At 42.5% G+C, this 25,293-nt stretch overlaps 3 protein-coding genes and 1 long non-coding RNA gene across 4 annotated transcripts; 2 read left to right on the top strand and 2 right to left on the bottom strand.

Moving 5' to 3' along the window:
• Nucleotides 1-3,890: 3,890 nt before the first annotated feature.
• On the top strand, nucleotides 3,891-7,769 carry psme1 (proteasome activator subunit 1). The gene is made up of 12 exons (XM_003459489.5): nucleotides 3,891-3,975; nucleotides 4,093-4,138; nucleotides 4,365-4,397; nucleotides 4,486-4,548; nucleotides 4,626-4,724; nucleotides 5,427-5,484; nucleotides 5,791-5,888; nucleotides 6,011-6,079; nucleotides 6,163-6,230; nucleotides 6,702-6,756; nucleotides 6,963-7,049; nucleotides 7,534-7,769. The coding sequence occupies exons 2-12, from the start codon at nucleotides 4,100-4,102 to the stop codon at nucleotides 7,612-7,614; spliced, it is 750 nt and encodes a 249-aa protein (XP_003459537.1). The 5' UTR covers nucleotides 3,891-3,975; nucleotides 4,093-4,099; the 3' UTR covers nucleotides 7,615-7,769.
• fitm1 (fat storage inducing transmembrane protein 1) lies at nucleotides 7,564-11,181 on the bottom strand. The gene is made up of 2 exons (XM_003459497.5): nucleotides 9,764-11,181; nucleotides 7,564-8,625 (listed from the first exon to the last, which is right to left on the bottom strand). The coding sequence occupies exons 1-2, from the start codon at nucleotides 10,048-10,050 to the stop codon at nucleotides 7,956-7,958; spliced, it is 957 nt and encodes a 318-aa protein (XP_003459545.1). The 5' UTR covers nucleotides 10,051-11,181; the 3' UTR covers nucleotides 7,564-7,955.
• A 312-nt stretch (nucleotides 11,182-11,493) lies between these two features.
• On the bottom strand, nucleotides 11,494-22,829 carry dcaf11 (ddb1 and cul4 associated factor 11). Its single transcript, XM_003459496.5, has 15 exons — nucleotides 22,607-22,829; nucleotides 22,119-22,320; nucleotides 20,850-20,977; nucleotides 20,164-20,282; nucleotides 19,982-20,046; nucleotides 19,687-19,787; nucleotides 18,952-19,098; nucleotides 16,955-17,009; nucleotides 16,482-16,550; nucleotides 16,171-16,228; nucleotides 14,769-14,954; nucleotides 14,421-14,574; nucleotides 13,699-13,851; nucleotides 13,457-13,563; nucleotides 11,494-12,489 (listed from the first exon to the last, which is right to left on the bottom strand). Exons 2-15 carry the CDS (start codon nucleotides 22,304-22,306, stop codon nucleotides 12,367-12,369), a joined length of 1,653 nt encoding a protein of 550 aa, XP_003459544.1. The 5' UTR covers nucleotides 22,307-22,320; nucleotides 22,607-22,829; the 3' UTR covers nucleotides 11,494-12,366.
• LOC112847790 (uncharacterized) lies at nucleotides 20,986-22,309 on the top strand. The gene is made up of 2 exons (XR_003221579.1): nucleotides 20,986-21,939; nucleotides 22,021-22,309. It is a non-coding gene; the product is annotated as an uncharacterized LOC112847790 (long non-coding RNA).
• Nucleotides 22,830-25,293: the final 2,464 nt, after the last annotated feature.

The raw sequence follows: 25,293 nt of genomic DNA, 5'->3' as shown, positions 1-25,293 counted from the left end.
GCACACCATAGTAGTGGTGGACAAGCAGAGGAGGATGGCTTTAGTGATAGATGTAGCAATACGTAATGAGAGCAACATCACAAAGAAGGAACATAAGAAGCTTGAGAAAAAACAAAGGACATAGTGAAGAGCTTGAGAAGATGTGGAGGGTGAAGGGAACAGTGGTCCCAGTGGTAATCAGAGCACTCGGTGCGGTGACACCCCCAAACTGGCCAAGTGGCTCCAGCAGATCCCAGGAACAACATCCAAGATTTCTGTCCAGAAGAACGCAGTCCAAGGAAAAGCTAAGATACTGCACGGGACCCTCAAGTTCCCAGGCCTCTGGTAGAAGACCTGAGCTTGAAGGATAAAGACCTCTCACAATGGTTAAAGCAAACCATTGTAGGAGACAAAGAAAAGCCATAACCTTTCAGGCTGAAAACCTGACAGCAGGTAATTAACTTTCTGACAGCACTGGTGAATACAAAGAGCAGTTAGCAGGTTTGAGATTCAAAACCCTGGAACAGGGCACAAAACTGGATTTCATTTAAGCCAAGAAGTGAAAATCATCACATCATTCATCTCTGAAAGAAATGTAAATGAAGGATTTGCAGATGTGACACTATAATAAATGTTATTTGAGTAGTGCGACAAATTCAAAGCTGCTGAGTTTTAAAGTTTTATTGATAATCTTTTAAGGGAATATGGCTGTAATTATCACTTTTCACTACACCAATCATATTTATAAGACGGCACAGCTGTAGGCTTTCCCTCTCTCTGGGACCTTCCACACACATAAATGAAGCTGTGAGAGAGGGGCAAGTAAAAGGGTGGGGTTAGACAAGGGACTACACTAGGAGATAAAGAGAGAGACAACAGTCCAATATACCTGGTTCAACTTCACCACTCATGTCTCATGTTCTCTGATAGGTCTTGCAGAGTCAGCAGACAACTAAAGTGCATGGATAACACACACACACACACACACCTTTCCTGTGGATTACAGGTATGCTCTACCCATGCAGAGACAAAGCCATTTCAAGTTGTGACATCTTTAACGTGCTAGAAGCACAGCATCTCTGAGCTGCAGCATCAATTATATGTGTACACAAGTGTGTTGTAACTTCTGTCAGGCACATTTTGTCCTGCTAAGGTGTTTTCATCATGTTGTTGTGGCCCAAATGCCTCACCAGTAAACTCAAAGTCCAAAAAAACAAGGACAGGCTGGAATGATGGTGTGGTTTCTTTTTTAGGGGTGTGAGGGAGTGGCAAAGTAAATTAAGAAAATCACAATGATTTATTTGAAAGCTTTTAAAACATAATCCTTTACTCTTCTCAGTCTGCATAAATAATGGTTTGCAAGAGCATCAAAGGCTCCGCGCTGCATGCTTTCTGTCTGAAACACACATACTCCATTAGTGTTAATGTGACAGGTCTGTAAATAAAGTCATTTACTTTCACGCCAGCCAATCATGAAGCCACCTCTCTCTTTCTGCACTCCTGTTCAGTCGCATGAACTTTGTCTGGAGTATTTCTCAACGTCCTCCCCAAACTGAATAACACAGTGCAGACCTTTAATCGCTCACCCAGTCAAAATCAAAGCTGCAATAGCTAATGGAGTTCAGTCGAGTACAGCCACCGCCCTTTGCTCTGAACTGTCACCTCACCTCATGTCTGCTGAGTGATTGTTTTTCTAGTGTTACATTTAATGGTGCCATATACTACAGGTGAAGAGAAAACAACTATATACTTATGTGCTCTCCAACACTCCAACAGTGGGCAATAAATAAGAGAAGGATTTAACAAAGTGGTTAAAGCTGCATGGGGTGTTTACTCTCTTTTTGTCATTAGACATGATAGGTTTAACGTCCCAGCTCAGAGTGTGCTGGCACGTAATAGCAGTATGACCTGTAGTTGGACGGTATCCTGTTTACAGTGGGAGGCTCTGACGTGTCTTCTCTTCACTCAGGTATCTTTATTTGTTTTACTCTTTACACTGACTGGATCAGCCCATGCCTCTGTCCACACAGCTCCTGATGAAAGAGCTATTGTGACAGCAGAATATTGGTGCAGCAGCAGAGACGCTCACCTATCAATAATGAGTAGTGCTCTTTTTCTTTTTTCAAAAGTTTGTCACTTTTACTTTTATTCCTGTAGTTTAAGCCAGCAAAGATTTAAAACACAAAATCAAATCTTAGAAGAATCTTTCAGGTTCTTTTAAGCTTTATTTAATGATTTGATGAAGATTAAAAAAAACAACAACAATCACTAAAAAAGCAACACATATCTTTATAGGCCACGTTTACTGAAGCTGTCAGTCATTATCTGTAGTTTGTCTTCATAACCCCTTTTTCTTTACTCCACACTGAACAACAGCACCCACCAGTGGAGAGAGTTTGTTTACACATCTAACATGAGACATGGAGTTTTACAATAATTAAATATATATATATATATATATATATATAGAATTAATAGCAATGTTTGTAACATTTTCTAAAAGTGATGCTGCATTCATTAAAGCTTTAAATGACCACATTTTTGTTGAATAGTCATATTTGTGTGAAGCCTTAAAACATCATATCCCACCACAACGAGTGCTGAAGAAAAGGGCAGCAGCTCTCTCTGTGCACATAACTGAGAGGACAGAAATATGGTCAATCTGAGTATTAAATGTGATTTAAGATTTTTTTTTTTTTGTTTTTCTAAATTATTTTTCAGATATTGCACTGATTTTTAGTTTGGGTTACTGGGTCCAAAGAATTTTGCTTTTACAAAAAAAGAAGAAGAAGAAGAGGAAAAAAGAAGACAACAAAAAATAATACAATAAAATAAACAGAGTAATAAATATTATAATAGATATAATAGTTTTGGACACAAAAATTGATATACAGTACTATGCAAAAGTCTTGAGTCATTTCTGCATATGTTGCTATAAAAATGGAAAATAAGAGCAGTGATTTATTGAAACATGTGCAAGCATAATACAGAATATATCAGAATATGAGACAATATGAGACAAAAACAGAGTTTGTGCAATCTAACAAGCTTTAGTCAGCATTCGTAAGATCCACACATCCTGAATTCTCTTAGGCAGCTTTCTTGTAATTTCTTCTGTAGTCTTCAGGAATAGTTGTCCAGGTGCTTTGAAGGACATCACTGTGATTTAATTCTTGTGTAATCTCAGCTTTTCCTCCTTGTTCCCCCTTCTTTAAGAAAGGCTTACTGACAGCCACTGAGGCCATTTCTGACCAGGCTTCAGTGAACAGTAGATGAATAAAAGGTCAGATGCGTCTCTCAGGTCCTGTGTCAGTTTTTTGATGTATTGTTTTCCTGTTTCTAAGGACATGACTTTCAGATACTGTTCTTCTGCTGTAGACAGTTTTTTTAGGTCTATCTATTTTTTAGGTTTATCATCCTGTTTTTGAGGATAGGTTCCTCAATTCTTTAAGGACATACTGCACAATGCTCAGATAAATGTCAGGTTTTCAGCTAATAGCTTTTTAGCAATCACTTTGTTAGTCCACAAGTATAATTTTATGCCTGTCAAATTAAGTAATCTTTGGTATTTTTGCAGATTTAACGATGAGGGGGCGAAATATGTTTTTGTGACAGGCTGCTATTAAAGTGCCTTAAGAATTGGTTCTTGTTGCTAAATTGTGTATGTTTAGACTCAACATTGGTTCATCCCTTGAGTTAGGTGACTTTTTTTATTCTAGGATGAGGGTTAGCCCTTCGAAGACAAAGAAATAATTACTGCCACACAGAAACTCATTTCTCTTAGCTGTTTTTGCTTGTAGACTTCCCCACTCTGTTTCCCTTCACAGCCCAATTTTCCGGGAAATGAGAAGTCGACTGCTCCTTTTAAAATATAATAATGTCAAATAAAACTACACGGCCCACAATGCAACACGTCCATTCGCTATTATTGCAGGAAAGTACGGAACTGTCTAAAACACTCTTTACTTTCATTTTCGCTTTTTATGCTGAGTAACTGTGAGTATTTGTCCACGGCATTGAATTACACAGAAAGAGAGCATATTCTTCTTTCTAACCGCCTCCTGTGAAGTCAAAGCCTTTACTATACTTTAATAAACAACTTCTCCTCTCCAGAGACGACATGGCTGCTGTGGATATTCGCCTCAAGTCGAAGAAACAGGTGAGTCCGCTAGCACAAAGTGTTATGTAGCAGCAAGCTAACTCTCTTTTCCCTTCACTTACATGGTTAGTGTGTCAGTGATGCTAGCAGGCGAGCTAGTGTTCACATAAGTGTTTGTTTTCATGGGTCCACGGACAGCAGGGGTCACGGGAGGTGAGCAGCAGCAGGGTCTAAATAAAATGGTCATTTATAAGCAAGCCTAAAAGCTGTGACTTCTTTATCCTAGGTGGACGACTTCTGCCAAAAGCTCACGAAGGAGGTAACTCAAACGAAAATGAGAAATCTTTCCCAACTCTGCTTCACAAATTTGAATTATTAATGTGGATTTTGTTACTTGGTTTTAACAGGCGGAGGTGCTGGTGTCAACATATTTCCCTCAGAAGCTCGAAGAGCTGCAGGAGCTGCTGAAGGTACCACCTGTGTGACTGTGGGGGCATATCACTGGGCTCTTGATTCTCACATTGTGTGACTTGTGTTTGTGCGTCAGTCTTTCAGATGCAACGACCTGCCTTCTTTAAAGGCTCCACTCGACATCCCGATACCCGATCCAGCTAAAGAGGAGGCCAAGCGCAAGAAAAAAGAGGAGGTGGGGACTCCATCCCAGAAGACTGTTCTTTAAAACTGTGATATAAATCCAATAAAGGAGCATTCGGGGTGATTTATGAAGGACGGCTGTTTTTCCATTACCCAGATGTAATGGCTTTCGTATCGAGGAGCCTCACATCTGTGTTTTATTTGTCTAACCTTTGAATTTCTTCATAGAGCCTCCTCTCAATTGGGGTCCTCGGCTCAGGGTTTATATTTAGTGTTTCATTATATAAAGACACAATGCTGAGTCCCCAGTTACCATGACAACCAATCACTGTGCAATTTCCAAGGGCTGTTTTACAAACTGGCAGCGAGCGGGCCTTTTATGTTACTTCAGTCGGCTGTGAATTTCAGATTTTTATAAACCGTACAAAGGCTGTGTGTCTTGAACTAATACTTGTGCAGGGATTTAGAGGAGGGCAGAGAGCCGTGTAGCTAATGCCACTGGGGGTTTTTTTAACTAGGGTTAGGAGAATATTTGGGGTAGTTGCACAACTTTCGGGAGCTGCCGGAGTCCCCTTAGAATATCAAGGGGCACAGATTGCTGCAACTGGGTTACATGTCTTAAGCAAAGAAAAAGAATCCAACAGAGATCCCGAGGTTGAAAAGCCAGAAAAGAAAAAGGCGTGCAACCTAGCTGTCTTGGAGATTAATCATCAGCAAAAACTGCGACCTGATGCCTTCTATTCTTATTTTACAGAAGGAGGCTAAGGAGGGGAAGAAAGACAAGGACAGCGATAAAGAGGATGAAGACGCAGGTAAATGGGGAAAAATAGAAAGAAAGATGAATCCATTTAGCAGTAAACGTATTCCTGTAAATAAGGACAATAAATACTGCAGGACAAAAGGCTCCAAACACATGTATGAAACATATAATTGCTTTTCTTGCTCCTTTGTAACAAACTGATGAGTCTACTGTGGCTCATGAGCTGACGACAGTTTAAATACCGTTTACACACTGATTAGCTAACTGGAAGATAGCAAGGGCATAAGGAACTTTTTCTATATTAGAAAAGTAAATCTGCAGCTCACTAAGTGAAGGAGTGATATCCTCTGTCCTCCAGGCCCTCCATGTGGTCCCATCTGCACCAATGAGCAGGTGGAGAGCCTCCTGCCGAAGGTCAAAACTGAGATCCAGACACTGAAGGAGAAGCTCAACACGGTCAGTCTCAGAACTTTATGTGGAGAAAAATCTGTCGGGTTTTATGTCGAGAAAATATTAATGTGATAAAAAGTCTTGTATATTATACTAGTGGGGTTTTTTTCTTTTTATTTTCCTGGCAGGTGTCAATGTGGGTGCAACTCCAGATTCCTAAAATTGAGGATGGTAACAATTTCGGAGTGGCTGTCCAGGTTGGTAAACAATGGCGTGTGGAGTCTATCTTTAGGGTGCAATTTATCCAGCTGCATTTTAAATCTTCCTTCGTGTCCACCAGGAGAAAGTGTTTGAGCTGCTGACCAACACACGCACCAAGATTGAAGGATTCCAGACTCAGATTTCAAAGTAAGAGCCTGCACTGACGCAGCCAGTGTACAGCACAGGAAAACAGACCTCACATTGCTCCATCAAAAGTATTTGGCAGAGAAAACCACGAAATCTGCTCTGTGCAAACACACAGGCAGCCGTGGAGACGCATTCAGTGTCATAAGAATATCCACAATTACTCAGAAATCTACACAGATGAACAGCAATTCAGGCTTTCAGAGGGTCTCATCCATCTTTATTTAGTGAAGTCAAACAGAAAAAAAGTCATATAGATATAAGCAGAATCAGTGTGAAAGGCTTCAATTCTACATTTAAAAGTGAGAAAATCTAACAGAGAATGAGAGGCACGGTCTCCTGCTTTGTCTTTTTATTAAAAACCAGACTGATGTCTTGAACGTGGCATTGGATGTGACATTTAGCGAAATGCTGGGGGCTATTTTAAAACAGGTGGGTGGTACTGTAACTCCTCTCTTCTCCTTATTTTGGCAGGTATTACAACGAGAGGGGTGACGCTGTGGCCAAAGCCTCCAAATCGCCCCACGTGGTCAGTGTCTCCCGCTGTGCATCCTAATCTGCATATTAATGTGTGAATGACAAAAATGTGTGCCGGTGCGCTGAAAAAAAAAAAGCACTTATGAGGACGTTCTCTCCCGCATAAATTAGATGCATGTTGTTGTGTCATGTACTTATCATACTACACAATGTTTTGTTTATACGCTCACTGTTTGTGATGTGTGTTTTCTGCTGCAGGGAGACTACAGACAGCTGGTCCATGAGCTGGACCAATATCAATACTGCGAGCTCCGCCTTGTGGTCTTGGACATCCGCAATACATACGTAAGACAGCCACTGCCTCTTGCTTACACTTGGCCCTCTCTGACTGCGCGTATCCTGAACCTTATAAATCTCATGATCCACACTCTGTGTACCATCTGCTGTTTTCATGCTCTGTATTTTAAATCGAGCGGCTTGGGTGTAAAATATGCCCGTCGTGTCCAAGCGGCGGGAGCGGCAGCTTAAATGGAATCCATTCCTTCTTAATAGGAGGGTAATTAAACTAATTGCAGTGCTTGTGTTAAATTGATTGGCGCTTCGTCTCCCGTCCATTAATCAGCTCGTCTCTTTCCTTCGGCCATTGTCCTCCCGTGTTTGATGCCGCTAATGAACAAGGCGTTGCGGGCGATGATGAAAGGAGCTGTTTGACGTGATTACAGCTCCATATCTGGACGTCCCTCTCTTTTATGACTCCCTGTAAACTGTCTGTCTTCCCTATATCATCCTGCTTCTGCATCACACTCGGTGTCTTTATTTCTCTCTCCAGGCTGTGCTGTTTGACATCATTAACAAGAACTTTGACAAGATTAAGAGACCCAGAGGAGATGGGAAAGCGCTCATCTACTGAGACTGACTCCAGGCTCTTTTTTTTTAATAAGCAACAACCAGTGTAGAATGACACTCTTCATCAAGTAATGATACACCTGCTCTCAGAAATCTTTTTCTAACTGTGCCTGCATTTTGGTTCATATTACACAATAAAGCAGCAGTTTTTCTCACTTACTTTGTCTGAATGAGATTTCTAAGCTTGTTTATGGACTAATTTTGACCTCTAAAGAAAGCAAACTATTAACGTGATGTCACATTTACAGCATGCAGTCTTGAAAGAGGGTTTGGCAGTTCGTTCCTGAGCTTTGAAGGACATTTCAGTGCCAAAATCTCACCATTTTCATTAAGCGTGTCATACTACTAAGGCTGTTTGTTGGTGTGCACCGTGGTAGAAAGTCCCTCTCTGGGCAAACCAGGACAACCCCATCTCGATCCGAGTCTGTACAATCCCTGATAGAGTCCTCTCCACCCCAGGTAGCCCAGAGCTCCACCTAGCTGCTGGGAGGGAAACTTTGGGAAGTATGCAAGCAAACACAGTAGCAGAAACATCCAAACAAGGAGGAGAAGAACACACAGGAGGAAAATGATTCTCAGCGGGGTCCCGGGTGACCTCTGCAGAGGCTTCTGTCGCTCCAAGTGATGACCAAAGACGCACATTTCCTCGACAAGCAGCAGACAGCAGAAGCAGAGGATGAGGACGTCCTGGGAGACTTCGTACCCTCGCCACAGCATGTGGGCTTTCAGGCAGGAGGCCTTGTTCTGGTCTTCATGGAGGAGCAGCAGAGGCTGTACTGGGGAGGCCAGGCTCTGGCCGTCCTGGCCTGGGGTCATGGGCTCGTAACAGGTCCCCGCTGCATCCTCCAACAGGGTCAGGAGGTGCCGACAACCCCACCAGAGCAAACCCGCGAGGCCTACTCGAGAGAGGTGGCGGAGGGAAAGAGAGGGGGAGTGACGGGCTGAGAGGGAGAGAAGGGTGATGAAAGAGCCCGTAAAGATGCAGGTCCAACCCCAAGTGGACCTCAGGAACTTCCTGTGACAGCGTGATGAATAAGGATATCAGTACACACCATATATATATATGAGCAAAACACACTGCAGTAATGAAATATGTGTAAACACAGCAACAGGAGGATCGTGGGGAAGCAGAAAGTCAGTCATTCATGCTCACATTCACACTTTGGGCCAGTTTAGATTTGTCAGTTACCCTGAAATTTATGCCTTTGAATTGGGGGAGAAAGCCAGAGAAAGAACATCCAGACTCCAGCCAGCCAGCCGGTCAGATCCAGGAGCTTCTTGCTAACCACAGTGCTCAGAAAGTAAATCTATTTTGTAATATGCATAAAAATCCAAGCTTTACCAAGTTTTACAGCAAAGCTGAGTCTTTTAACTTTTTCAGTTCACTCAAACTTGCTGTGAGGTATCAAAGTTGATGAGCCGGTGGTTTCACTTAATTAGTTAAGTGTAAGTGCACTGAACAGTCTGAGGAAGACTTTAATTCTGCTGTTGCTTCATAGTTACCATCATACATCAGAATAACATTGTCATACAATATTTAAGTGCTGCTTTTGTTTTTCAAAAGTGGTATATTAATATTGTATTGGGTTTTGGTGGGGGGTTTACTCAGTGTACATGTGACAAATGAGTGGCAGCAAAGCATCCACAAAAATAAATGAGGAATAATTTAATATCATAACTGGATTTTAAAAATATGTGATGGATTATATGAACCTAAAACAGTGGGCCAAATGACATTATGATGATTGTAAATGCTGAACTGTATTGTTCCACAAGCTGACTCAGAATAAAGACTCAGTGAAAGTTTGCCACCAAAACAGATTAAGTAGGGCTGAAGCAGTAAAAGCCCAGCGAGCACTACAGTGAGCAAGGGTGCGGTGGATTTTATTACAGAGTCAAGAGTTTATTAAAGGAGCAGTGGCTTTATCAAAGATATACAGTTTCCTTTAGCAATGACAGCAGTTACTACAGCTATTTAAGTCAATTTTTTCCATCCAATTAAATCATGATAAATCATTGCTAAACTCTCCACAAACAGATCCTCCACCTATCTCCACCTAATAGCCAATTCTGGCCCCCGTGCTTTATGTTTGACACCCCTGGTGTACGCAAAGCACTGAAAGCAGTAATTCAGTATCTCCCGGAGTCCTCACCTGTACAGGTAGTGGTTGCTGTTTGCAAAGATGCTGTACTTTGATACCCAGAAGCTGAGCACAGGCCCAAAGAGGACCAACCCAGACAGCAGCAGGTGGAAGTGTCTTCTGATCAGGCTGCTTCCTAAAACTCGGGCCAGAAAGTTTGTAACAAACTCCAGAACAGTGTTCAGGAGCCTCAAGATGGATCGTCCGGGCAGTATCAGCTCTGCAGCCATCCGGTGTAGTTTATCCAAACTGATCTCTGGTGTGAAGCCATTTGAGGAGTTTCCTGTCTTTAGATTCATGTTGTTCGACCCGCGTTCGTCCTCCCTCTTTGTGGAGTCTGCCTCGCTTGCTTTTGTCTGCAAAAAGGACACCCGTCCCACTCCAGGACCTTTCTATTCTATCACTGTCAGGCACGCGAGAGAACACATGGTTTACAAAAATACAACCCCCCCCCCCTCATGTCCCCTTTTCCCTCAAAACCCCTCCCCCTGTAGGCAGAAAGAGAAGATGCGGTAATGCTTGCTGCTGTAACTGACCCCATTATTTTCACAGCAATGCTCCAACACATTTAAAAAGTAAACAAAATGAATCTTTAGTTCGTGACAAAGCTCCCAGTTCTTTTCAATAGCTCTCGTGTGATGCTGCTCACTTATATTTGCATTTCCTGCATTAGGAAAAAAAAATAATAATAGTAGTCTCATTCTGACCTTGGATCATTTAGCTCCTTTGGCTCCTTTTCCGGTTCTCTCCTTCAGGACTCTCCAGTCTAGGAATCAGCTGCTGGAGCCAAAACTAATTTAAGTTATAAGCAGTTGCCAGCTTGCATTTGGCGCCATGGACAGCTGCATTTCTCACAGCACGTTCAGTCTGCTTTATTTCCAGGCTCAGTACTCAGGCCGGAGCTTCTTAAAGCCCCCCTTCAACCGTCTGAGCCAAATGGACTGCATTTAGTCTTTCCATGGTACTCATGCTCACATAAAGCACACTGATGCCGTTTTCACAAGCCAGTGCAGACTAATGGCAGACGGGCTGCTAACTTCCACAAGGTGGTGGATTTTTGGTTTCTTTCATTAGTCTTCAAAGTTATTCAGAGAAAGCTTTCCAGTGTAGTAAATAATAAATGATGAGCACAAACTTTTGAAATTCACTAAAAGCTGTGATGATGCACTTTTCCAGCAGAGCTTTGGAGTCTTTTGTAAGAAGTCAGAACAGTAGGTGTAAATGAAACCAGGCACGCCAAAGTATGTTAGGTCTAATTTTAGGCCGGTAAGTGCACTGCTGACATTACAATGACCTTCAGACAACTTTGCTATGGCTCCTGTAGCAGCTAATTGTCAACTGTGTGTCCAGTGTGTGCGTGTGTTACTGGCTAATGCATATCTGGCAGCTGCAGTTAGCTCTATAAAACACACAGAGAAGCTCAATGACAAATGTTTAAAAATCCCATCCTGTGAGTCGTGTGTGTTGTTTGAAGTGTCGTTCTAGTTTCTCCTGCAGCTCCCACACTTTTAAAGCCTGAAACATCTGATCAATGACCAACAGCCCCTTCGTGATACGCTTGAAGAAAGGTTTTTATTATAACTGCAAAGTCTGAGAGTGAAATATGAGCTTTGATATAAACACCTGAAAATTGCATATACAGATCATTTTGAAACCATGTGCGTGTTCCCCTTCCCCAAAGTGCTGACTTGAACACATTAATCACACACAATCAAATCGTTGAATCAAATCACAGGCTTACATTTAGCCAAAAATTACACTGAGTGCTGACCCTGGAACGAGAATATTGCTGTGTCTGAGGGACAGGGAGTTAACATTAGCCTTGAGGAAGCCTACAGAGGATTCAGAATAACAGCGAAAACTTTCAAACTCTTTCTGATGAGGCAGACCAGGTCGAATAATGACTATGAAACTTCCTTGAGTCTGTCGAGTTTTGAATAAACTCAGGAAAGCTAATGCAATTATCAGCTTCATGAGTTTGACAACAGGAAAAAAAATGTTTATGACTATATGTTGAGTCTGTAAAGGTAGATGTTCCCTAAAATAGGACACAGCCTGTGTTGTGTTATACATAACAGCAGAGTCCAAACAGACTCAGGACACCGACGACAATCTAAATACACTCCCTGAACACACACGCGCGCACACGCACACACACAAACAAACAAATTAAAATTCTATACATTTTTACAAAATTATCATCATTACGTTCCCCTGCAACATCCAAAGTTGTTGTTTTTTCCATATATATGTGTGTATATATGTATATAATCACTAACTTATCGTTTAATTCCAACAGCTCATTAAGTGCAGCTTCAGCGCATTTTGAGTAAAATGTCCCAGGCTGGATTGAAAAAGCTCTGGCCTGCTTATTCTGTGCAAGACATGAGGCAAAAAACAAAAAACAGAGGGGAAAAAAGAAAAACAGCTGCAGGCGGCAACAGCCGTCCTGCCGTGCTCCGATCGGCACTGGACAGCGCGAGGCTCCGGCGCCTTCCCGGTGAACTCTTCACAGCCACGCTTTGATTTTAATCACTAATATCCCGCACTAACGTTAGCAGATACTCAAGTCTCTCCCAGGCCTTCTGAGCTCACTGCCTTCCTCTGTGGTGACATCACTTCCTCCAACAGCTCCCTTCCTCTCCTCCTCCTCCTCCTCCTCCTCCCCTTGCCGTGTCTCGCTCCTCGTCTAGTGGATGGGTTTGTCTGTGCTCCCACATTCGAACCGCTCCGTCCCACTGTAGAGAAAGGATGGAGATCAGAGGTTAAAAAATATTAACTGTGCCCTCTAAGTTCTTGTTATCACTTTTAAAACAGCTGCAGAGCCTGTCTGCTCTGTTAAATAACGGTGACATGATTCATGCTTTATGCCAACAAAACAAGCGGCAGCTTTTAACCACAAATGGAAAAGAAGCAGCATTTTCATTAGCCAAGCAAAGAGCTAAATTTATGGTCTTGATATGCTACTACATCAATAGCGCATACGTGCTACGCAGAGTTCTGCAGACCTACTTAGTGGTTGAGTGAAAATATGTGGAAAACCTCCAATTTCTGCGCTTCTCATTTTGCGTTTTGGGATTTTTAATTCCCTTTTTCCTCTGACGCGTTGCTCGGGGGCAAAGCTGTGTTTACTTTCTGCAGGACTGCACCCTCGCTGTAGCCTCTCTGCTGGTTAAACTCCCACAATCCTCCTCTCTGCACGCCCAAAGAGCTACGCAAGGAAGCAGCACTGCACGACCATAAATCCAGCTTTGCTTGTGTGTGATTAGGTCCAGGCCTCAGCAGTGTAAAGTATAAACATAAAGTACTCTGCATCTCATGTCTGCTTCCTTCTTCTAGTCGAAACAGCTCAGTTCATTTGCACCGCTTTAATGTTGTTTTCCATTTTATCAAGTAGTGGTAGTAGTGAAAGTGCTAAAAAGTCTAATTTAATGGAATATGTGAGGGGGGAAAACAGTCGTTTATTTCTGCAAATGGTCATTTTTTTCCCCTAATTACCAGAAAACGTATCAAATTGTCTCAGACTTTTCTAAATTACGCCTTACTCCATTAGTAGAGGAAACAGTGTCTGGGATTAACGCCACTCTATTAAATCTTTTTACAACTTCTGGAAAGGGCTTTCTTTTGGGTTTAATGTGATATTTATGATGACGAGCTTTCACACGCTGATTCCAGCAGGACACTTTCTGCATTAACCGCACTCACAGAGCTGCTGATGATGTTGTCCTCGTACGGGTGCCAACTGACATCTCTCACGCACGCGTCGTGGCCCACCAGTCTGGTTACCACCGTGCCGGTCAGCACATCGTAGACTGGACACACACACACACACACACACACACACAGGGTTCAACTGATTTTCGATTCTTCAAATATTACTTTGTGCATCAGCTCACGCAGACTTTATCTCCGTTTACACACTGACAGACACACACAGAGTCACTTACTGACGATTTTGCCCGTGGAACAGCCGGAGTAGATGAATCTCTGCCCGGTGCTGAACTCTGGTGAGAAACGGCAGCGTATCAGGGTGTGGAGGACGCCATGACCTCGGTAGGTCATTACTGAGGTGTCCCCTGTCAGCTTGTGTCTCTTCAGGGCTGCGAGGAGCAAGTAAACAAACACAAAGCTGCTAAATAACAAAATAACAAGGATTTCTCCATTTTATTATTTTTTTTATTTTATTTTTTTTTACTGTTTATGCTCTTTCCTCACACTCGACCTCAACTTTAATCCAAAAGACAGTGTAGATTTATATCAAGCTTAAAAGAAACTGCACCCTGAACTAGATCGTTTCATTTTGTTTAGTTTTTTACCGCCTCGTCTCCTCCTCCTCTCTTCCTGCTCTATCTCATTATCCAAACTCCTATCCTTCACCTCTCCTCCACTCCTTCCCTCCTCTTTGGCTTGTAATGGTAATCACTCTCCCTACGTGTGGCTTTACTGTCTTTTTATCCTCACGACACACACACACACACACACACACACACACACACACACACACACACACTCCCTGTCACTGCCTCCTCTCTCTCTTTTTTAATAACATCATTTTATCTTTATCTCCTCCTCTTTGTGACCTCTCCTCCTCTCGTCCTCTAGCTTCCCCTCTGACTCATTTACCACGAGTACCTCCCTTTCGCCCTTCTTCGGTCCCTCCCCTCCTCACCTCTCTGGGGAACCTGCTGCCAACGGTAGTCCCAGTTTTGCTGGGTGACAGCCAGGCGGGAAGCTGCCAGCCCCTCTTTGGGCGAGAACTTCCTGACATCCCACAGCTTGATGGACTGGTCCTTCGAGTTGCTGATCAGGTAGCGAGCGTCACCCTGGCACCGTGACAAAATGGAAAAAAACAAGAGCGAGATCTGAGTGTTAGAACAATACATGTGATTAAATAAACGTCCTGCACGATTAATGTTCTCATTTAAACCATTTCCAAGTAACTGGCAAACTTTTTCCTGAGAGACCCCTCACCACCACCACCACACACACACACACACACACACACACACACACACACCTTGCTGTGGATGAAGGTGATGCCGTCTCGGTGGCCGGCCAGCTGTCCAACAGGCTGCGGTCTGTCCTCCCGCAGCGTCCGTCTGTCCCACACCTTGCACAGTGCGTCATCGCTGCCAGAGAAGAGCAGCTGGGACGAGCTGTCGGCGAACGCTACCGCGTTCACATCGTCCTCGTGGGCATCAATCTGATGAGGACGGCAGCAAAAGAAAGAGAGTCAGTGTTTACTGTATGGAGCGTGTGCACATGTGTGCAAGAATGTGCTATTTACAAGTGGGCTATTTACATGTTGTTGTGAAAAGTGTGTGTGTGTGTGTGTGTGCACTTATGCATGTCTGTGCCTACGTAGAAGTAATGAAAGGAGCATTTTTCTTCAAGGCTGCTGCACACTGAAACTCAAGACTTTTCAGTACATAAGCTTCCAAGGCTGTGCTACAAACAGGCTTTATACACGCAGCATGGTTGTGAGTCTCCAAATGCAAAGATGTAGCTGTTAGTAATTACAGCAGTACAACTGTTTGTTAGTTTTGTTCTTTATGTGCAAGAAGATGAAATAAATCGCTAGATAAAAGGATGTGTCACAAATGAAAGGATAACTCAACATGAAGTGTTGAAGCACGGTGATGAACGAGGTCTAGCGGAATAACTGAACTGCTTTCTTTCATACGACATTTCATTATTTGCCGTTTTAATGATGTGGAGGCCATCTGTAACAGGTGACTGTGAAGGCCACAGCGTGTGATTCACATCATTTTATAATCACTAAACCCATTCAGTGGACGAGATGACCGTCATCTTGAGAGAGAATATGAACGTCTCATTGTGAGACAAAGATCGGCCTCAACAGTTTTCTATTGATTTGCAGAAATCCTTCCCTCCAATGGGGAAAAACAGTAACTGGAACCACAGCAGCAAAATGCCCTGACTTCAGTTTCCCATCACTGCACTGAATCGTGGAAAGTCTAGCGCTGCACATGAGGAAGTGACAGTGAAAGTACAAACAACTAATAAAAAGTTGAGAGATAAAAGCACAGAAACACACCACAACACTGAGGTAATTAGGAGGGACAGACAGAGAAACGGGCGGACGACAGAGACGAAGCAGATGGTTGAGGTCGAATGCTGACTTCTGCGCACGGGGCGGTTACGGGAGGAGGGAGGGCAGTAGGTTTAACCCCCACCGTCCCACTGTGTGGTGGAGCTGGACTCTTCGCTGCCATATTAGACTGCAGGACGGTGTAAAACTTTATGTAGACCAGCGCAGTTTCTGCTCCGCTGTATCTGGCTAACCTTGACCGAAGGATGAAACGCAAATCAGACAGACATGGACGCGACGCTGAAATGGGCATGGCCGAGGCGGCGCGCGAGCAAAAAGACATAAATGCAGACAAAGACACACTAACCTTCAACATTCGTTTATTCTGCTCAAGATCAAAAACGTAAAGGCAGCCGTCATTTGCTCTGAAATGAGAGAGAAGAGAGGCTGAGAAAAAGAAAGAAAGAAATCCCCCAAGTGAGGTTTAAATGTGCTTCATGTTTATATTAACCGTTTTCAAAATTTAATACAGGCTCTAATAAATATATTTCGAATATACCGCCAACAAATGGAAGAAAAGCAGAGTTTTTCTTGAATTCAAATTTCATAAAGAGCCTTCAGTCCTCATTTCAACCCTGTCAGTCACTGCCTTGAAACATAAAAGCAAATTGTACTCACCCTCCCAGGATCTCTTTGCCATCTGTGGACGCAGCCAGCGAGAACACACAGAACCTCCTCTCATCTGGACTACAAAGCACAACAGCGTACACACACACACACACACACACACACACACACACACAGGTTGGACACTGCAGTAAGAGCACAATTACTGATTTACAACCACACTCTATCTACTTTATTATTTTTTTGGTGTGGGATAACATAAAGGCTTTATGAAGGCAAGCATCACCTTTTAAACAATGTTTTTGTTAGGAGAGCTGTGAGTTTAATGGCAGTGCTTTGTTGAATTAATGATCTATTTTTAACAAAAGGAGCGCACACAGAGCGAGAGGATGGATGTTGGGGTGACAAGTTCTGACAGCATCATTCATCCAGGTGGTAATGAAGGGAGAGGAGGGCCTGCTGGTAAGGAATGATAGATTACCTGCTCCGTAATGTTATAAGTTACTATGAAGGGAAACACTAACTTGAGGTCCAGGGCGGTGTGGTTTTCACTGTCTCCATCTATACTGCACATATGAACTGTGGGGGAGGAACAGAGAGACACGTATGAATAAAACATCACAGCTAAAAACGTGGTTGATATGCAGCTAAAAAACAAAACAAAAACCAGAAAACTCTTGGAAGCTGTGGCTAATGTAAAAGCACTTGCAATATGAAAGAAATCACTTCCTGATTCATTTATTCACTTCTTCCTATTTCTCACAAGTGATGCTGTTAAAGGCTCTACTTTCAACATTCCTCAGAGGTTTTAGTCTATCTCGATATGACATCATCACACAGTTGCTGCGGATTTGTCACAAATCCCAAAGGTGCTTCATCATATTGAAATCTGGTGACTGTAGAGGCCATTTTGAACACAATGAACTCATTGTGATGTTAAAGAAACCAGTTTGACATTATTTGATCTTCGTGACGTGGCATGTTATGCTGCTGTAAGAAGCCCAAAGTGTAGCAAGACAATATTCCACACACCATTACAGCAGCACCAGCAGCTTGAACCAATGATACAGGGGGACCCATGCTTTCATGCAGTTCTAACCCCACCATCCAAATGTGATGGCAGAAAGTGAAACTCCTCATTGAGACATTTTCCAACCTTGTACTGTCCAACTTGGGTGAGCCTGTGTTTCCTGTTCTTAGCTGACAGCAGTGACACAGTCGGGTCTTCTGCTGTTGTAGCCCATCTGCTTCAAGGTTTAACATGTTATGCATTCAGAGATGCTCTTCTGCACACCTTGTTTGTAATGAGTGGTTATTTGAGTCACGGTCTGGTCATTCCTCTCTGACATCAACAAGGTATTTTCACCCAGAGAACCGCTGCTCACTGGATATTTTCAGTTTCTCAGACCATTTTCTGCCAACCCTGTGTGGGAAAATCCCAGCAGATCAGTCGTTTCTGAAACACTCAGACAAGCCTGCGTGACACCAACAATTATGCCACGTTCAGTCACTGAAATCACCTTTCTTCTCCATTCTGATGCTCAGTTTGAACTTCAGCAGGTCACCCTGACCATGTCTACATGCCTGAATGCACCGAGTTGCTGACATGTGATTGGCTGATCAGACATTTGCGTTAATGAGCAGCTGCACAGGCATAACTAATGAAGTGGTGGGTGAATGTATTTTGCACTTAGGATATAAGACACACCACTTGGTTTTTCTGTGTTATTTACTCTTATTTAGTATCTTAAAATACTTTTTATTTCTGAACATTTTTAAAAATAAATGTAATATAATTTCTTCTTTAAAGCCACAAAACAACCTGTGGTCTAACAAATCAAATCCTGATAGTCTTTCTGGACATCGACAACACAAAGGAGAAGGATCATCTGCCTTGGCAGTTCAAAAAGCAACATCCGTGATGGTAATACTGGATAACTTACACATCTGTGAAGGCACCATTAATGCTTAACAGTAAAGGTTTGGAAAATAAATGCTGCTATGCAGACAATGGCTTTTCAGCAAAGACCTTGCTAATTTCAGCAAATCAATGTTAAACCACATTCTGCACACATCCACAATATAATAAAAATTTCTGCCGCATTAGGAAGGGAAAAATATGACAAGATTTGTGCAGCTACAGTAGAAAATAGAAAATACAATAGGAAAAGATTAGTTTTTCAAAATGATTAGTTTTATAGTTCTAAAAAAAATTCCCTGTGTTGTTAAAAAAACAAAAAAGAAAACCTGCACCTGTCCCAGCCTTATATTCTGAATTGTTGTGTCTGCTCTGTTTAAGGTTCTAAATGACTTACAAATATGCTGTTATGTATTTGATTTACAGTTCACGAACAGTCCCAGATTTTCAGGAAAAGTGGATTTATAATCCCAACTATTAAAAAAAGAGCTAATCATGAAGATTTATGGGTTTGCTGAATCTTTACAGAATTAATTATTCTAATGATGGCAAACTTTTTTACTCATTTCATCATGCAATATCTTACAAGTCCCATATTCTTACTGTAGTCAGACCAACTGGAGTAGAGCACGTGGTGCGCGTCGGGGGTGAAGCAGACGTCCAGCACGCTCCAGCCCACGTCACGGGCCTTTACCGTTCGCCACAGGTGAAAACGCCCCCTACTGGTGTCGTACAGGCGGATGTTCTGGTCTGCAGCAAGAAAAACAAAACAAAAACACAAAGACTCGCTTTTGTTTTTGTTTGTTTTTTTTACAGGTCCTTCAGAGTTTGTGACAAAGTCCTTTTTTTTTTTTTTATTCCTTGGGTACAAACAGAGTGCTTTATTTCACTTTTTCCATTTTGTCTGTAAGACTAATCAGTATAAGGACTCATTTACACATGTCTGTCACCAGCCTCTGGTTTGTTGTTCAGCGCTTGCTGCTGATCACTAACAGAGATATAATACAAGAAGAATAGTCGTGACAGTTAGGCAAGTGTCAGGTGAGACGTGGTGAGACGTGGTGAGACATGTTGTCCTCCACTTGTTTAGTTTGCTTACAAAACAGTAACTTCATCCATTAATCATTAAATGAGGAAATAGGAACTTATGATGCGCTTGATATTTGTTTTTTAGAACATGAGAAAAGTCCAACAATACTTCTCTCCGCCTGAACACAGTCTGTACACAACACAGCATGATTTGGTGGTCCACGCAGCAGCTTTAAACAAACACTCAGAATAAAAATCAGATCTGATTCAGCCCCTCTCGATCCTCATGTTGGACCTCGTGCTATTTACCTTGGCAGGCAGAGAGGAACATGTTGCCATCCTCGCTGTACACTCCACAGAAGGCTTTCTGCTGGTATGTATCCTTGTGGGACACATAGTTTGGCAGGAAACTGTAGAAGAACACCGGGGTCACAATTTTAATATTTCGTCTTCTTCATGTCCAATGCATTGTATATTTTCACAGCAATTGTGCAGTTATCCCTCCACTCCAACAGAGCACAATGGTCCAATCAAGATTTTAGTCATGCTAAACTAACTGCTACTTAATTCTAATTTAGATTTTAAATACTCCAAAGTTACTTACTGCGTACGGATACGACTGCACTCTCCGTGGGAAAAACTGGAGCCTCTACATCTGCCTTTTTCTCTCTGCACACAAAAACATTTGTTTGCAGTTTCATAATTTCACTGAACTCTATAAACAAAACTAATACGACTCCAGTGCCGCAATTATTTTCCATTTAGATTTTATTTCTGGGGTCTGACCTCTGCTAGCATGCGAGTGAAACTGCGATAGCCTTTCAAGGAAGAGGAGGCGGTGGCCAGCAGGATCTGAGTGCGGATCTCACTCCGGTCCACTTCGTGTGTGTCAGGTTGGGTGTCCACTAAAGGGAGAACACAAAGAACAAGCCTCAGTAGGAGCTCACATTCAACAACAAGCTCTCAGAACTTCAGGCATGCTCCGATTAGCTGTCCTACATATTTGAGAGAACAATCCATGGAAATTTTTGACAATTGAAACATTGTTTTATGTTTGATCCATCACTGATTGACAGACGATGCAAAGAGAGGAAAAGAAGAAACACACAAAAGGAAGAAGAAACAGTATTTAGGCCTCACTAGTTCTAGAAAATAAAAAACTGAATTGAAGTTTCCATAAATAACATTTTTGGGATGGCAGAGAAAACAAGACAATAACATTAGTGTAAGGTTTCATGTCTCTAAATGAAACCTTACTGACATTCATCCACTGCTTCACTACTTGGAAAGAGAAGACATCGTCCTAAAGTAATTATATGTATTTCTGCACTGCAATGGCTGCACTCTAAATAGATCTGTTAGCTTTCCATATTATGTGATCATTGTAACGATGCATTTAGGGGTATAAATGAAGAGTAAACCAACAAGTAAAAAACTACTTATTTTCCTGCCCTGTGTCAGTGGGAGGTTACCTGGTGGATTATAGCGGTCACCCAGCCGTCCATCCCAGGCCCCATCGCTGTCTTCATCAGAGTCAGAATACGACTGGACCAGCTGCAGCCCCGTGGCTCCACTGCCATGGACCAGTCTTACCTGACCCCTGCACATGCAAGCAACCAGTCAATTAATCAGTTATGATTAATCTAATTATCTATTGCCCTAGTGCAAAGATGTAACTAGAAAGAAAAAAAAAGACTTGATAGGTGGAAACCAAAGCTAAATGGTCCAGCTGTACAACATGTAGCAATGACGACATTTAAACGCTAAAGAAGTGAGAAATGTTAAATGTTTTTTCTTGCAGATCTCGGTTCCCTCTGGTCACGAGAGCAGGCCCTGCCAATGTCACGGTTCACTAAAGAAACTATTAGAGGAATATCCAAAAAAATTCCCAGCCTCTCCAAGTGCAATTAAATCAAACTGAAATGGGAAAACCTTAACCCCCACTTAGCTTTGCAGCACTGGAATGTGATGTGACATTTCAATTATTTGCTCTTTGGCAGTGAGATAGAACACTGCATGCATTACTTCTATTTGCCTCTAAATGTCATTTAATAAGCGCCCGATACGCTCACCACACACAAGTCATTTTCACTGCAGCAACTACACACATATGTGATAAAGGCTTCTGTCCTAGTTCTGACTTCAAGAAATGTAAAGTAATGAACTAATGCTACAAGTCCCCAGGGCAGTCCAAAAACATGTAGTCCTCACCACTTGGATGCCACCACGAAACGCCTCTGGGCAGTAATTTTGAAGAATTATCTCATTCTAATTTCAGTTGTCAGCAGGACGTATAAACTGCGCACACAGAATCACCAGCCATGTGTTAATAAAAAGCTTTCTTCCCTTGCCCCCAACAAGTTTTACTTCTATCAACATTTTTGCTGTTGCAGAACTCTCCCACAGTTTGAATTGTGGAATGCTTTGAGTGCCATCATCTTTAATAACCATTACGTCTCTCGGCTAAAAGGAGGAGCTCTTGCTTAAGACTGCTGCCTCCATGACCCAGACAAGTGGTGGATGGATGTATTGCACTGCACCATTGCATATTGCTGCCAAGTGGTATGACTTGCTACTAGAAGGACTTTGACTTTATTGCACTTGTGTTTTTATGTATTAATTGCTCATTTTTACTTCTGCTAGTTATGACCTACTTTCACCAAAACAGCTCCATAGTACCTCTGCTACAAACCTGGGCCCTGGGTGGTATCAGATTGAGCGTTTTTAACAGTGAAAATCACCTCCTCAGTAAGTAAGCCAGCACTTCTGCTAAGTCAACGTCCTCCTCTGATGAAGACTGCCTGTCCGTCCTGCGGCCTCGGCTGCTGCTGCCGCCCTGGTTTGATTCTGTCGCTTCAGACTGCTCTCCTGGGTTGCCACTGGAAGAGCCCCTTCCACCAGACATCCCAGAACTGGACTGTGAGCCCATAGACTGAAGATGGCCTACCAGAGAGAATAACGAGACGTGTAACAACAATTTCAGGGTTACCTGACAACGTCACGTGATCCCAGACACCTTAGAGAGGGACGAGAAGCACAGCAGCTAGGAAATAATGTTTGCTGGATACGGCGTTAAACCTAAAACAGCTAAAGTTACTGGCGCAAACCTCTCCACTCCTTCAGTACAAACTAACTATCCGTGTATTGCACATTAGCTCGTCATGTTTAAAATGCTTGGGGAATATTTAGTTCGAGCTAGCTAATAATGCTAACGATAACATTTGGCTACCGTTGGACTGTCAAACGATCTTCTTGACAGCTCGTCGGTCCACCTCTTTGTCGTTTCTCCGCGAACTGGATCGTGTGCTCGGTGTACAACTTCCGCACCGTCTAACACAACCCCCTCACAAAGCTAGAGAGCCGGAGGTCTGAGAACACAGTGTTTGATCAGTCTGCTAGCAGAGCCAGTCCGTGAATCGCCATGTTGTTTACAAAAGTGTGAAAAAACCCTGCGCGTGCCCCCCCCGCTTGCCCTTTCGGCGTCACGTGACCAGCCCGGTTGTATAAGCCGCTGCCAGCGACACAATTTACCATGAAGCTATTCAAAAAATGAAAGTATTTATTGCTAGGTTTAAATAAAGTTTAGAGTATAAAATAAACCAGATGTTTTTTGTTTGTTTTGTTCTTTTGCCATCTACAAGGAATTTTTACTCAAATATATTATTTTATCATTTTATTATTTTATTTTGTGAAGAAACATAATAAATATAATCTATATGTAATATATAATATAATTGAATTAGAATATTTCTTAATGTATTTCGTATATTTATATGTCCAGAGCATGTACAGCCCATCTAGGCGTCACATAACTTTAACATAAGGATAAACATCAGGCTTTAGTCGTACACTGAAGGGGCTCGTAATGAATGGACTTGGACTTTTCTGGCTAGTACCTCCTAAGTTCTCAGGAACATGAAACTGCTGTTTTGTTGTTTCCGAAAAAAGAAAAACAAACTAAAATGAAAACAGCGCACAGAGTAAAAGTGGAAGGAAACTAAGAATGATAACATGTCAGGCTAAGCAACTTAAAGTGCCACTGAGCAATCTATTTTATTTATTGTGAACGGCTGTACTGCTCAATCCTGTGTCACCTCCACATAATGAATCAAGTCTGAGGTTGCTCACGGTAAAGAAGGTGTTTGTCATCTATGCCCGGGGGGGTCTATAATTTAATAACCCGTCTATTTTTTGACACATGCGTTATTTAGGTCCTACAAAACAGTCTATCAGTCCCCCAGGGTTGGGCTGCCAGGGCCACTGTGTGGACGTGGGGCTCAAAAACCCAACTAACTTCGCCTCTAAAATCTACATTTTAGAATGTGTTCCGGAGGGTGTCACAACAAATAAAATGTAAATATGAAGAGAAGAAGGTCTGAGTCATCAAAGCCCACAACATGTGACTTCTGAATTCATGACATGTCTGCAAGCTCTTTATCGCAGAACAATTTGCTGACAGGGTACAGGAAGATTCAAACAACATACTGACAGCTGAACCACTCATCCAGGGCCTCTCACTTACAGATGGGCCTTGGGCTGAAAACTGACTAATTTCATGTGTTACATGTTTTACAATATATTTATTTTATTATTTACCAAACACCAGTGGATATCATACAAGTTATATCTGAGAAGGCACATTTATAGGCACAAAACAGCCTCGGATACAGGCTGTAATATTGTTAGGAATCATCCATTATTAATGATCACTGGTTTAAGAGTTATTGTTTTAGATGATGATTGGTGACTCTAAACTGCCCATAGAAGTGAACCACTCATAATTTCTCACCAGATATAAAATGCAAACAACCTCAGCAGAATTTACTCTTGGTTTTGATGTCTGGCTAATAAACTTCTGCTCCAACATCTATCACATTGTAAGCGTATGCAGACTGCCTTAGGTTTACTCTGTTTTTCTTTTGCTACAAGTATGACGTCCTGACTTATGGGCCGTGGTGTCCATTAAATAAGTGTTGTTGCAGTTTGAAACACTCAGACTTCTCTTGTGATTACTGTACATGGAAGCTGTAAATGGTAACAGGCAGCGACGGATCTAGAAAATTTTACATGTGAGGGCAAAGGAGGAGCAAGAGATCTACACAGGGTAGCACATACCTCTGTAAATGGAGTAAACAAAATATCCACAAAAAGTATATATAAATATATATAAATTTATTATATTGTTATCTCTTCTAAGAAAACAAAGCCCTCCCCCCCACCAGATCCGCCCCTGATAACAGGACTGGTGCTTATAAAGCACCTTTCTACTCAGTTTGAGCCCTCAAAGTGCTTTGTATAATAAATCTAATTCACCCAGTCACATACAGCGTCATGCAGTGCTTTCATCTATACCTACACACCTTTAGCTAACATTCTCACACACTCACACTCTGATGGATGCATCAGGGGAAACTCAAAGGGCTAGTACTTGCTCAAGGATACTTTTATAACTGGGAATCGATCCACTGCATGTCTGATTCGTAGACATCCATCCATCCATCCATCCATCCATCCATTCGCTTCCGCTTATCCTTTTCAGGGTCGCGGGGGGCGCTGGAGCCTATCCCAGCTGTCATAGGGCGAGAGGCGGGGTACACCCTGGACAGGTCGCCAGTCTGTCCAGTCTGATTCGTAGACAATGTTTTTTTTTGTTTTCTTTTAAATGAAGGGATCATCTACATTCTGCGTGACACAGGACTCCCTGTGTAACAACTCCTGCATGAAGTTGGCCTCCTGTGCAGTCTCCCTGTGAACAGGGCCAGCTGTCTGTGCACAGCAGAAGCCATGGTGTGTGTGGTGTGAATTCCAGGTGTCCAGGTGAATCTGCCTACAACAGGTGCGGAGACCTAATCAGCAGGAGAACCAGTCTACACCTCTGAGAATCCTCCTCCATCGCCTCCACCTAACTGGACATGA

Source organism: Oreochromis niloticus, linkage group LG9 (assembly GCF_001858045.2).
Source record: "Oreochromis niloticus isolate F11D_XX linkage group LG9, O_niloticus_UMD_NMBU, whole genome shotgun sequence".
NCBI lineage: Eukaryota > Metazoa > Chordata > Actinopteri > Cichliformes > Cichlidae > Oreochromis > Oreochromis niloticus.
The sequence above is the reverse complement of the archived record's forward strand: the minus strand, read 5'-3'. Positions and strand labels throughout refer to the sequence as shown.

Bases quoted from the DNA above. Each gene is read 5' to 3' on its own strand.
- dcaf11 (XM_003459496.5), bottom strand. From the start codon at position 22,306: ATGGGCTCACAGTCCAGTTCTGGGATGTCTGGTGGAAGGGGCTCTTCC. The intron at 20,978-22,118 runs GTGATTTTCACT...TTGCATGTGCAG, and splicing joins CTGGCTTACTTACTGAGGAG to GGGTCAGGTAAGACTGGTCC. The intron at 13,852-14,420 runs GTGAGGAGGGGA...TGCTCCTCGCAG, and splicing joins GCAGCAGGTTCCCCAGAGAG to CCCTGAAGAGACACAAGCTG.
- fitm1 (XM_003459497.5), bottom strand. From the start codon at position 10,050: ATGAATCTAAAGACAGGAAACTCCTCAAATGGCTTCACACCAGAGATC. The intron at 8,626-9,763 runs GTGAGGACTCCG...ACGCTGTCACAG, and splicing joins AGCAACCACTACCTGTACAG to GAAGTTCCTGAGGTCCACTT.
- psme1 (XM_003459489.5), top strand. From the start codon at position 4,100: ATGGCTGCTGTGGATATTCGCCTCAAGTCGAAGAAACAG. The intron at 4,139-4,364 runs GTGAGTCCGCTA...TCTTTATCCTAG, and splicing joins GCCTCAAGTCGAAGAAACAG to GTGGACGACTTCTGCCAAAA. The intron at 6,231-6,701 runs GTAAGAGCCTGC...TTATTTTGGCAG, and splicing joins TTCCAGACTCAGATTTCAAA to GTATTACAACGAGAGGGGTG.